Source organism: Haliaeetus leucocephalus, unplaced genomic scaffold (genome assembly GCF_000737465.1).
Source record: "Haliaeetus leucocephalus isolate CR32 unplaced genomic scaffold, Haliaeetus_leucocephalus-4.0 Scaffold0, whole genome shotgun sequence".
Lineage (NCBI taxonomy): Eukaryota > Metazoa > Chordata > Aves > Accipitriformes > Accipitridae > Haliaeetus > Haliaeetus leucocephalus.
The window spans coordinates 5,443,343-5,456,589 of NW_010972436.1; the positions used below are offsets into that span (position 1 = coordinate 5,443,343).

The 13,247-nt window shown below is 40.3% G+C and overlaps 1 protein-coding gene across 1 annotated transcript; it reads left to right on the forward strand.

Annotated features, from left to right (window-relative positions):
* Positions 1-11,750: 11,750 nt before the first annotated feature.
* Positions 11,751-13,173, forward strand: LOC104835997. The gene is made up of 2 exons (XM_010574339.1): positions 11,751-12,141; positions 12,848-13,173. Exons 1-2 carry the CDS (start codon positions 11,760-11,762, stop codon positions 12,871-12,873), a joined length of 408 nt encoding a protein of 135 aa, XP_010572641.1. The 5' UTR covers positions 11,751-11,759; the 3' UTR covers positions 12,874-13,173.
* Positions 13,174-13,247: the final 74 nt, after the last annotated feature.

Here is a 13,247-nt window from a genome sequence, read left to right on the forward strand (position 1 = left end):
CGGCCTTCCCGCCCTCGGCCGCGCGGCCCCTCGCCGGGCCCCGTCCCCGCCGGGCCGGTCCCCGCGGAGCCGCCGTCTCTGCAGGGGACAGGCCTGGTTTGCTGCAACGTGTCAGCTCCTCGCTCCAGTCCGCCCTGGCCCCCGAAGCACCTCACGCCGAGGTGCGGGCAGGCGTGGGCACGCCTGAGGGGAGAGCCGGGCCCCAGCTGCCGGAGCGGCGAGGTGTCGGGCAGGATCCGCCATCTCCAGCAGCGCGTTCTCCCTGGGAGCTGCGTGCCGACGAGATGCGGCATCTACTGTTGGCTTTGCCCGTGCAGGTGGACCCTCTGAGGCCTGTTGCTCGTATTGCTAACGCGCTCTCCCTCAGGAAATTGGAACCTGACCTTTCAACGATACTGATTTTCAGGGCAAGGATGCCCCTGTTGAAAGCACCTGGCTTTGATGAGGCTTACGGCGCTTTGTATTTCTTAAATGGTCACAAATGAGAAATTATTTTGTAAACCGTTACATTAGTGAGCTCAGAAGGGTAAAACTGGTGAAAAATGTCCACGAGTGAGTTCTTTCACAAGTCTGTTTTGTAGATAAGTATTTTTCAGACATGAGCATATTTTCAGTGGGTTGTTGTTTTTTTTTCTTAAAGCACAAATCCTCATGAAAAAGTAAATGCTCTTCTATTCTCTCTTACAGCGTTTCCGTAAGGTCATACATTCTCAGTTGCAGTTGTTAGCTACCTGAGGAGAATCATTACAGTAATTTAATACTAAAAATAGTTCAACAACAGATTTTTATCTGTTACATAATAATACACCCCCACCCCCCCAAAAACAGTGGTGTGCCATATACATGCTAAATGGCCCAACAGACCGTTTAAGCAGTACCCAGGATGTACCACAACATGTCAGTGCTGTCCAATGCTGTTTTAAGAATGTAAATTCGGTTTCATTAGTTGTTTGTTAGTTTTGTTTCTTAGTTGCTTCATGGCCTAAGACACCAGATTTGGGAACTGGATTTACAAAATACATGCAAAATAGTAGTTACATAGTTAGATTCGTCTGCGAATTATCATTTGGGCTTTATGTTTGCTGTAATTTTGCTTTATTTTGTACACTATAAAAGTTAGGCCAATACCTGCATTTAAAAAACTTACCTGTACATAGTTCTACATAACATAGTTCTACATAGTCATCAGTTAATTAGAGTAAAGGAATCTTCAATTTGCTAAAATTTTAGACATAAATTAGGAAAAAAATATTTTTAAAAGAAATCAGGGAAGAATGAATAAAAAATCCAAATTCCTAATCCTGCGCTTTTCAGCTGACCCACACTTCGCTGACTTAAAAAAGCAAACTGTTTATTTTGCAACTGTGTTATTCAGAAGAAGGTACAGAAGCAGTGTGGCTGTCATTCAGAATGATTATTCCTGATGGATTTTGATGATCTTGATGAATGAATAAAATAATAGCACACTTCAATTGAATACAATTTTACAAGGTACTACAGTACAATTATTTTTTTTTTCCTTTTGTCTTGAAGTGTCATGTTCCATGGGAGTTTTTAGTAGTATTTTAGAAGGTCTTAGTCCCCTTTATGAACCCTTTCTTTCCACCTACATGTACGGAAAAAATACATTCAAAAGCTTTTCACTCTGTTGACTATTACTGACCCGCTTTTTCTGCTGTTCTGTGTTATTTTTACCAATCAACTACATATTCTCTGTCAGCTAAAATACTTCTAGTTTCTACCAACTGGACATGCTTGTATCACACTGTTACAGAAGTTTTAGAGCAGAAGATTTTTTAGTGATACAAATGGGAGAGCAGGAGAAGATGTGACTGTTGTCTAGTGAGCCTAAGTTAAATCCCCCAAATTCAAAGTCTGCCTTTCCTTAGTGCCAAAGTAATTTCACCACGTGGAGAAAGGCAAGATGGATCATGCAGAACAGAAATTATTACAACAGCAAAAAATGCAAAACTCCATGTCATACTTTCACGTCATGAGGACTACATCTGCAGTTCTGAAACAGGTGATACATAAAATCTAGCAGCAAATGTTTTGAACAGATCTGTTGAGAATGTTATAAGATGACTGGAAAATAGCAGGCGTGGGTCTGGCCTTGTTTGTACTTGAGGCATTTAGCAGAGGGGTCCTATATGAGAGGCTTGTTGGCTGAGACTCCCTCTATACTCGGTGGTGAGAGGTGTCTCCAGGGGACAAGACACATCATGAATAGCTCCCTGTGGATCCCCGTCTCTCTCTGTTAAGTCTTTGAAGTAAGGTGGGCTGAACCTGGGCTGTAATTGCTTACCTTTGAAAAGAATAAAAGTGACCTGGCCAACCACAGATGCTGAAGCCTGGTCTCAATCTCATGCAAAGCTTTGGAAAAACTCAAATTTGCCATGTTAATACCCTATTGATAAAACATTTGATATGGTATCACCTGGGAAGGAATGAGAATATGGGGGTTAGGAGAGAAATTGTGAAGTGAGATAGCCACAAATAAGATTGAAAAGGAAGATGTCAGGCTTAAAGGGTTGGTTTTAGCATGGTCTTGATATTTTTTGTAGTAGCCCTGATAAAATCAGTAAGAGCATACTGATGAAATCTGGTAATGATATATACTTAGGAATCATCAAAAGTACAGAGAGTATCTCAGGAGATAGAAGGGAGGTATTAATGTCATTTAAGGCCCTGGTGAAATCTCATTGGAGTACCGTGAAAACTTCTAATTAATTGTTCTATAGCTCAGCTAAGGTTGAACTGAAAGAGGGGTAGAGGAAGGTTAGGCACATGACCAGAGAGCTTGAGAACCTTTTGTACAAACAGATTTTAGGATGCCTCAGCTTGTTTACATCAATAAAACCAAGAGGAGATATGAGTGCTGTCTATAAATATCAGGAAAGTAAACATGAAAGATGAAAACCATGTAATTTGTGGGGCAATGTTGATGAACAAACAGATATGTACTATTATTAATAAATATATCAGGAAATGAGAAGAATGTTTCTAGTCATTACAGCAATCAAATTCTGAAACAGCTTTTCTGTGGAATTAGTGGGACCAAAAATATACCTGTTTTTAATATGGCACTTGATAAATTTATGAGGTGATTGTACAACAGAGCTTTCTGTAGTGGCAGGGAACTAGGCCCTATCATTCGGGAGGACTTTTCTGTTCTGTGCTACCATGCCAATTCATAGTACAAATAGCAGAACATTTTGTCCAGATTTATGGTTCGTAGTATGGGAAGGACTTGTCAGTCCAATCTGAATAGAAGGCAAGGTTCAGAAGTTCTTACATATGCAAAAGTCAGATTGTGCTACTGTGACTTCAGTAAAGTATATGATGTCGGCATTATATAGAAAATAATAGAAAGAAGTAGATAAGGAAAAGAAATTTTGAGATGAAGAAAGCACGGGGAATTTGCAGATAGCAAGAAGGTTATCAGCAAAGTTCTTCAAGGATCAACTCATAGGCTCTGAGCTCTCCTTGGATACCAGTGCAAGCATATATCAAATTACCCTGTGTTTTCAAGCTTTTTTCTGCTTTTGTGGTGCATACTGTTTGAATTTAGTACTGTTGAATTGTTACGACTGTTGAGAGCAGCAGGGTCTGTAGCTTGTTGACTTAGCAGAGCCTTATATTCAGTGTGCTGAACTTCCTTAACACACAGCAGGACGTCAAATCCAACAACAGGTTAATGTGTAGACTGGTCCAGAGATGCCAGCAGAGCCACTAACTAATGTTAATTCAACTCATGTAATCAACCACAACTCAACCTCAAAAAAGAGAAATAAAGAAAAACTAGTCTCCTCTGTATGTTGTGCATTGAAAGTGTTAAATCCATTGACACAAGACTAGATTTATTTTAGCACTGAGCAAGTTCATGCCAAGAAGCGCATACCAGCAGGGAATTAAGTAGCATTTCATTTGAAATGTGCCATTGTGCATTTTCTGGAACCTTTTATACCAGTAAGTACATGATCATGCATACACGATGCTAAAAATTACTGAAACTGAATCATTTAAAACTGTAAAGTTTGAGGATATTTTAGATGGTTTATTTTCTAAATACTTTGCTTCAAAAATGTATCTGATCACCCAAAGAGACTCTGTTTTGCCAGGGCAGCACTGATTCTATCATCTTGTTCTTTTGGTTTGTGTTGGCTGTTTAATCAGTAGTGCGTGTGCCATACTGGAACTTAAGGAACAGGGCTGTGAGCACATCACTGTCAAGCCTGATCATAGAACGTCACTCTGTTATTTCTTTACCTCAGACGCTGCTAATCAGTGATGCAGAGGCTGACTCAATTCTTTCAGTAAACCCTGTTTACGTGAGAGTGTGCAGATGTGTAGTCACAGAGATACCTATAATTCAGTCATACAAAAGGCTGATAGCATTTTAAAGCTCTCCAAACTGATTTATATGTAGCCAATGCATATTCTGAGTTTCATGCTAAATGATGCTTCAGTTCCTGCTCTTTCTGTTCTCATCGTGTACTTCAAATACTTGTATATGATTGCTTGAAAATCACAAGGGTACTGCTACATCAAATCTCGGTTGTACCACTCTGTTTCTTTTCTCTCATGATACAAATCACTAGGTAGTGTGCTGTCATCAGCCTGAACAAGAAGCCACCGTAAAATCTCTTTCCACAACAATTTTAAAGCTTCCAGCAGCAGTTTTTTGAAATTTGTACTTGATGTACTGTTTTTCTCAGTCTAGAGAGGAACTAACTTTGATGGAAATATTTAAAAATTAAGCTGATATATTTTAGCAACATAGCTTTATTTTAAAATAGGGTTGAAATAATTAAAAAATGGAAGTGAATTTTTTTTCCTTGCCTTTCTGAACATGCACACAACAGTTCATTGCAATGCTGGGAAGCTGGCACAAAGGTCTTTGTGGTTGAAAGAAATAGCTACACCAACATATCCAAGGTCCAGATGTTCTAAAAAGTTGATGGTTTACTATTACAGTTTTATTTTGGAAAAATAAAATTTAAAAAAGGAGTTTTAACCATTGCCAAGGATACACTCTTCAGTACAATAAAGTGCCACTAGATGGAGACACCTCAACTGCAAAAATAAGAATAAGCTGAAGCACAACAGTTCGAAACTCATGCTATAGAAAAACTATCGATGTTGGAAGAATTTGGAGGGAACCATTTTATTTTGCCTAAGTTCGGTTATCAATTAAAAAAACTCAGAATCGTAGAAATAGCCACTTCTTTCTTTAATCTCGTCTCATAAAACTTGCTGTGTGAAATGGCTGTGCTGGAGTGTCTGGGTTTACACATGGCGTATGCTACGTCTTTGGAATTCTTCCTGAACCCCTGCAGAACAGAGAACACAACACACTTTTTCTCTAAATCCCATTTATATTTAGTCATCAGCTGAAAAAAATCTGCTTTCCCGAGTACATGGACAGAGTCTCCAGTTTTAAGGGCTTTCACCTACAACCCAAGCTTTTATGTAGTTTTCAGGTATGTTAGATTTTATGAAGATGGTCACAGATTGACTTCCTTTGACCTTACCTGTTCTGAAATAGAAATTGTAATAATAATACTTACCTAATAAACATGATCAGTGTCTTCATGGTGCTTCCATCCTACAAACTTCATGTAACATCCTGCAGCATTATTAGTCGCCAATAATTTTGATCTCTGCCAATTTAAATTCATGGGTTCATCATTGTTCCAGGTGTCATTCTCCCATAGGTGATGATCCCTCAGTGCTTGACTGACAAAGATGCATAATACCACAAAAGAAATATGACAATCAGCCTTCAGAACCATTTCCACTTGGGGAGGTAAATTTTTAGATATTATCAAAGAATTTTCTCATAAATAGATTCTTAAGAGAACATTGTTGATGAGGTGGTACTTTAAAAAGAGATTTTTTTATTTGAAAGGATTTTCCTAAGAAAAATCTGTTCCTCAGCATTTTGATTTCTATAGTTGTATTCTGGGAATACCTCATTTCAAGATTTAAAATGGTGAATTTATTAACTAGATTAGGAAAAGCAAGAGGAGCATGAAAAAAAAAAAATCTGTATGAGGAAGAAAATGGATTGAGGGCTGCTGTCAGTGGCTGTTGGAGTACAATGAAACTGCTGTGTTTGCACCAGTATCCTAGATGCTTTAAATGGGAATGAAATGAGAAGAAGGAATTGATGCAGTGGCTGAACAGGTGTGCAACTACCCGCTTCTTTACATGCCTTTAAATGCCTTGATAGTGCATGAAGCAAACAAAAAGAGGAGAAAGGAAAAGCTTTTCTTAACTTGAAAACTTACAGAAAGCTGTTTTGATTAATGATATGAAGGAGCTTTCATAGAGATAGGTTCCTTGTGCAGCCTTCCTAACGCTTTGATCTCCTTGGTTATGAATGGTGCTTTAGAATTTCAAGGATTAATTTCGCCTAATACAGCCTTAGCTTCTTTCAATGATACAAAGAGTTCAGAGGTAAGGTAACTATATTCCAGTCTTCGAGATGTTTTCTTCTACATAGCTGTGTAGGTTCAAACAGGGCTTATTTTTTTGAAACAGAAGTTTGAAACAGTGTTTACATTGCTTAGCTGGAAAGGCTTTCAGAAGATAGCTAGTTATTCTGAATGTTGTCATTTCAGAGCAGGTTTGTATTTACCTTTAAGTACTGTATATATTGTTTTCATGACAGAGATTGTTACATTTCCACTTGAAAGAACATGCTGTTCCTGTCATGTTGTGTTCCACCAAAGCATGTTGTGAAACCCTAATAGACCCAATTTTACTGCGTATTTGTCCTATGTTCTCATCAAGCCATGCCTTCCTTTAGAGAGAGGAGGTTCTCTGGGTCTGAACTGTTAAAGTTTTACATGCTTAAGTGCTTCAGACATCACAATTCTGGGTACGTTATTTTTCATATGGGGTAAAGTACTGCACAAAGTTTAAATTACAGTCCTGAGCTGTTGGGTGACACTCAAATTCAAGAAAGGAGCAGCTGCAATTTAGTTACATCAGCCCTCTCCTGGTATAGAGCGGACCGCGTTCCTTCAGGCAACATCTCACGCAGGAGAGTTTCCGATGTCGAACTGTACACACCACCTTGAAGAGAGCTGTTGGTTTTGTGCATAGGTTCAGCAGGGTTTGATACATGGACCCAGCATTACAGAGTGAAGTGATTTTCTGCTGTGTGCCAGATGCAGCATTTTCATCGTACTTTGAACAGTGGCCTTTTGAAATTTCATGCCTTTAAAGAGAAGTGTGAGGGAGCCCAAGTCTTGCCAGTGCCTCAGATACCTGACATTTTCTGTGAACCTTCGAACAGCCTTTAGGAAGATGTAATTTCTGTGAGGCAGGCACCAGACTGATGACATTCGGAGCACTTGTTTTCAAGGTGCCTGAACACTACTTGCAGACAAAGTATTTGTCCCCACATTGTGCTAGAATGATTGTATATGAAAAAGAAACTTGTCTTCTGTTTGAGCTTTCCATGCAAGTCTTTTCCTTTGACTTTCAAATTTGGTTCTATAGAGTAACCCTGTTTACCACTCCTCATGCCATAGGTCTTCAAAACATGCACAGATCCTTATACCACGCATGGCAGACTCTGGTCTCTTAAGTTAATAGATGGGGAAATCACATTGGTAAAAGCCACAGGTCTGCAAGTTATTCTTTGTAAGTGGGTGTCTAAACTCGAAGACAAAGTGAAGTAACTCAGGAGACCCACTCCAGACCATGTAGCATTGGGCCACAGGAACCCCCAGCTGCCTTCTCTTGGCAAGAGCCGTTTCCAGCCCTCAGTCGGTGAGGAGGGAGTAAAATTACTTCCTTCCATTATATGCAATAGGAAAAGGGCTAGGACATCCCTTATGCAGTAGTTCTCAGGTTATGAACTGTTCTTCTGTACAGTGATGAGCTGCACTGAGACACCAGTAAAGTGGGGGACTTCAGTGCTTCAAGATCCAGTCCTTTAGTGCAGAAGTGGGCACAGGAATCCTGGAAGATTTCTGAGGCATTGCCAGTTTTCATAACTGATTTTGTTCCATATTCCCAGCTGCAGGAATTTGTGACATGAAGAGAGGCAGCTACATTCAGACTTATAATCTGACATCAAACTGCAGCAGGTTAGAAAGAAACACAGAATTTCAGCATATTTGCAAAAATGCTTCAAGTTTAATGATGTTGGTTGCCGATGGTTTTACTTTGACAAACTTTCTAGTGCCTCTGAAGGTAAAAGACTGATGATCTTCCTTGAAAGCAACAGTCTCCTTGGAGAGTTTAGAAAGCATGTATGCAGTGTATGAAGAGTTCCCTAAAAAATCATCTGGATTTCAGAATATGATGCAATCCATTTTCCTTGGTGATCTAAGAGGTGATTTGAATATACATGTTGAGAAATTTGTCAGAAAAATCTGTGTAAAGAAATTTAAGCTTTAATTATGTAAAACAAGATAGCTGTAATAATCCTAATACTCATCCTTGTAGAATTCAATTTCGGGCAACCTGTCCTGAATTGGGCACAATAGATACCTAGAACAGGCTCCAGAAATCCAGCTTGCTGAGTGTGGAGTTGACTGAGCTATCCAAGGAGGAGTGCCAGGACTGAGGGAGAAACAGAACTGCAAATTTATGGACAGGAATTTGTCCATTATAGGAAGTCAAGGCCTCTTACACATTTTAATGCTCTTGGCTCCCTGACACTCTTTAGTTAAAATGGTATTTTTGACCTTATTTTACTAGCAGGATATAGAAGTTATTTTATATAGTGTACTGGGTCTGGCTGGGTTGACTTACAACACATAGACCCATGGAAAATCCACAGCAGCTGGAACAAGAATCTGTCTCTTTTTTATTTTTGGCCTTACGCTTCTGATGAGACATCATAACTGGTGTACCATAAGAACACGTATGGAAGAAATAATTAGGAATCTAAGCAATCTTCTTCATAAGCTGCTGTCCCTCGAAGGAAATGGAGCTCTTCTAAACGTGTGCATGAGCCTAGCTCCTTAGCAGAGAAAATAAGTGGCCAGAAACAAAACAACAGACAAGTGTTTAACCACTGGCACAGCTGGCCTGCTGCTGGCTGGACGATGTGGGACGTGAACACCACTGCGCAGCAGCTGGCGCTGGCGCCAGCTCCTGCAGGGGGTATTGTCAAGTACAGATAAAATGGCATCGAAATCCTCTCTGGCAACCAAGTTATGGGAGATTTTAAAAAATAGTGTCAAATCGATCCCAAGTCAGGAAGTTTCTACAAAAAGGGAACTGGAGTAGTGGATGCACACTGTGCCTAGAAATTCTGGGCTGTACACTTGTTTTCCATTATTTTGAAACGCTGTCTTTGATGGGTGCGCGTTCTGGTAGGCAGACAGGAAACCTGGCTTTATAAAACAAGGAGAGCATTCATGTTACCGATTTGGAGAAAGATTTGCTATCCATTGTATTTTCCTCCCTCTGACAGCCCTCTGCCTCTCCCCTTCCCTCACCAAACACTCCCCCTACCCCCCCCAAACGCAGTCCCTCCAGGTGAGACCCCAGCCCGGACTGGGCTGACAGGGTTCCTGCTGCAGCAAGAGGTGGGGCTGCCACAGCCACCGCTCCCTCCCGCCTTTCCCCCTCACCCGAGTTCGTGCTGCTGCTGCTGCTGGTGCTGCTGCTTTGCCGGTGGCAGAGTCGTCTGCGTGCAGTGGGATCCCGGCATCCTTGGAGCATCCAGCAGCTGCCGGGCACTTGCAGCCCTCTCAGGAATTTCTTGCTTTTTCTTCAAGTAGCTGACTACTGTTGTTTCGAGGCTACTGTTCTCCATCTCGTCACAGAAACTGTAAGTATGACTTCTCCTGCGGCTCTTTATTTATTGCCTTTCTGAAACTCATCTGTCTTGTACTGAAGAGTTACTAGTTCAAAGTCGCTGTGAGGCTTGGTGTGGTCTCTGCTCCTGTTTGAGGTGTTCAAATGGACCCTTAGCATTTTAGTTTTTAGCTGGATTAAAATATGAAATTGAAACAACTCAAAATGTTGGTGGCTTCCTGGCTGCCGTTTTCCTTCTTTGTAGCTAAATTGCTAGTGTGTCTTTCCTCGAAATACTGGTGGCTAGAGAAGTGGAAGTGAGAAGAGAAGCATTTCTATCCCTGCTTGTTTTGAAAACTGGAGCCAGTTTTCTAACAACCCAAGGAAGAGAAACTTTAATGCATATTCCTAAGCTCTCGGGATGCTAAGGCAGGTAATCCTGCTGCCTGCTGCAATGTAGCTAGCAAGTGAAGTTTTAGAAAGGAGTTAGGTTGGGGGTATCTGTCTGTCTCATTCCCTTGAGTCCTGAAGGTGAGGTAAAGGAATACTTGAGTTTAGGGACCTCAGATGGCTGCAGCTGTGTTAATGGCACATTCAAACTAAAAATCACCCCAGAGCCCTGAGACCACAGGTCCTGTTTCCTGACCCAGCTCGGTATGACTGTGAACTCCACGGTGTCACCTCAACTCTTGTATCTTCTTATAGACAGTTCACGAACATATTGTATTATCTGTGAGTTATCCTCTCTTTAATTGCATCCCTAGGAGTTGCAGAGAGGACATCAGTGTGTTAACACTTTGAAGACATCATAGACTAACTTTTCATCTTGCCAGTGCCCGAAGATATTCTGAATGGGAGAGCACACTTGCAATTCTGGCCACGTTCCCAATTAAATTTGCACAGTTGCCCAAAAAGTTGCCTTGTATCTGCACAAAACCTCACATCATTTTGGAATTGTATTTTACATTCTGAATTGGAAACTGTGGGAATGAGCATGGCACCAACTCTTTGACACAAAATTGTTTTAGGACACCAAAATAAGGGGCACTATCTGAAAGTCTTGCCTGTCATCTTTTTCTTCAGACTTCTTCCTGTGCTCACTTGTTTGTTTTTTTTTGGTTTGTTTTCCTCCTTATGTTTACTCTTCTCTTCCACTGTACTTTATCTTGATAGGAAGGACTAATAAAAAAATTGTCAGGTGTTTTAGTGATGTTCTGTCTAAACCTGCTTTGAGCATATGGAATATGTATCATAGGAAAACTGCAGTTTTCCCAGAGGGAATCTGTATATAATAATGACTACATATTCTGCAGCATTCGAAGTTCTCATTATGCCTCCTGTGTTATTACTCTTTCCATCTCCAGTTCTCCAGATAGTTTCTGTGTTTTGCATATATGCTAGAAAAAAATGTGCCAAAAGTTTGCTTAATTTTCTAACGTAAGCCAGAAAGGAATTTGCCTTTTTCCAGTCTTGCAACAGCGACTGAATGAGTTCCTAAGCTGCCTATGCTCACCCAATACAGCGTAATGGTCTGGTTTACTATTCCTTCACTACCACCTTTCTGAATTGGACTGTTCCATGAAAGACTGGCTACTTATAACTGTTACTCGTTTGCAATCATTTAAAATAGCATACAACTAGGATTCTTTAAGCATCTGCTAGTAATCTGATTTTACTGGTGATCTAAGCACAGGAGTTTAAGGGAAGAAGTCTTGAGCTCAAGGAGCAGTTCTGACATAGGCTACAACCACGTCAAACTTCCTGCTTCAGGTTTTTTTGTTCTAAACAGTGTTAACTATTTCTAAGTGCAAACCTAGCTCCAGTGCTAGGGATCATTGACTGGTATTTATTCCATGGCTTGAAAAGAAATATTTTTCTGTATATATGCCTAAATCATCTCTTGGGATATCCTTGAAAGTTATGTGAGAATGAACTACATAATAGCAGAATCACTGATTTGATACACTTTCTTTCAGGTATCTTCTTGGAGTATGGAATTTGTATGGAAACGAAGGTGGTATCTTCAGCTGGGCTGTATATTGATACTGAATTTGGTTTATGCCAATCTAGACTATCAAAAAGAAACTCCTGCAAGCCTGGGTCAGATTGACCATCAGTGCTGGGAGGTGTCGTCCCACGGCCTGGTGGAAATGAAGAAACTCAAGGTAGCAGATACAGTCATTGATCTCTGGGACTTCATGATGTTCCTAAAGGAATCCCCTAAGCCCAAGCACAATGAACTCTTCAATGATTTAGCCCAGAACTTCTGGGATATGTATGTAGACTGTGTGCTCTCAAGATCCCATGGAATGGGCAGAAGACAACTAATGTCTCCCAAATATTCTTCCACATACTCACATAGAACTTCAGAAGGTAACTACAGGATATGGTGTTAGTCTGTTATGTACTAATATTAAACTGAACCACTGTTTCATCCTCGTCCTTGATTGTTTAGACAACTCAATATAGTAATTTCCAGTTTTCTGTCTCTACTTGTCAAAAGTATTTGCATCTTCCAACGGTAGCTACTTTCACGATATGTGAGTCAAAAGTAGTTAGGGTACTACATTTCTGTATTTAACAAAGTGTAAAAAATGTTGGGTATGCATGTGGGAGTGTGTGGAAATGGATGCTGCATTCTCTGTTTATCACTGTGTGCATATACATGACATTGCAATACTAAAGGTTTCCTGTTATTTGAACTTTAGTCTCAACTTTAGGGAATCATCCCTCCATGAAAAGGGAAGATCAAATCCCTGACTGCTTGAACCCTGTCCTTCCCATTAAAAGTATTGACACATAATGTGATCTCATGGTCACCGTGACTCATCAAACAGTGACAAATGCTGGTCATCATGGTCTGGGATGAGTCTGAACTGAGATCATATAGGTGATTGGCTTTACATCTTACTAACCAATCCAAGATCTGTTGGCTTCCTTCCTCCTTGGCAGTAGACTTTTTTCTGATGTACCCAGTCAGATGTTTCAGGTTTCCAGACTGAACATGGAGATCATTTCACCCTAGCATTCCTAACCATATTGCTTGAAAAATAACTACCTTTCTTTCATAATCTTGCAGGGTCTGCTTTCACCAACCCATTTTAGGCCAAAAGGGGAGAAAACGAAGATACCTCAGCAAGGCAACATCAAAATGAAGGAGCACAAAAGCACAGCATATACTGTAGATGCTTAGACAAATCTATTGGCATGGTTCAACTTTTTTTTCTTTTCTTTGTATAAAGTACTTAATCACTGATAAGTATGTGAGCTCCCACATTGTCACTTTTGCTTTCCTGTCTTGCAATCTACCAAAGTTGCCTTTTCCCCACTGCACATGTGAATGATTTTGTGTTTTGAGTCAACACCTTTGTTCTCTCAGGTAAGCTTTTAAGTCTGAACTTGTATTGTATTTTTGTAGAGGCTCATCTTTTCCAATAATTCTCTTTTTTAAAAGTTGATTTTGATGGAAACCCGATATA

Bases quoted from the DNA above. Each gene is read 5' to 3' on its own strand.
- LOC104835997 (XM_010574339.1), top strand. From the start codon at position 11,760: ATGGAATTTGTATGGAAACGAAGGTGGTATCTTCAGCTGGGCTGTATA. The intron at 12,142-12,847 runs GTAACTACAGGA...ATAATCTTGCAG, and splicing joins CTCACATAGAACTTCAGAAG to GGTCTGCTTTCACCAACCCA.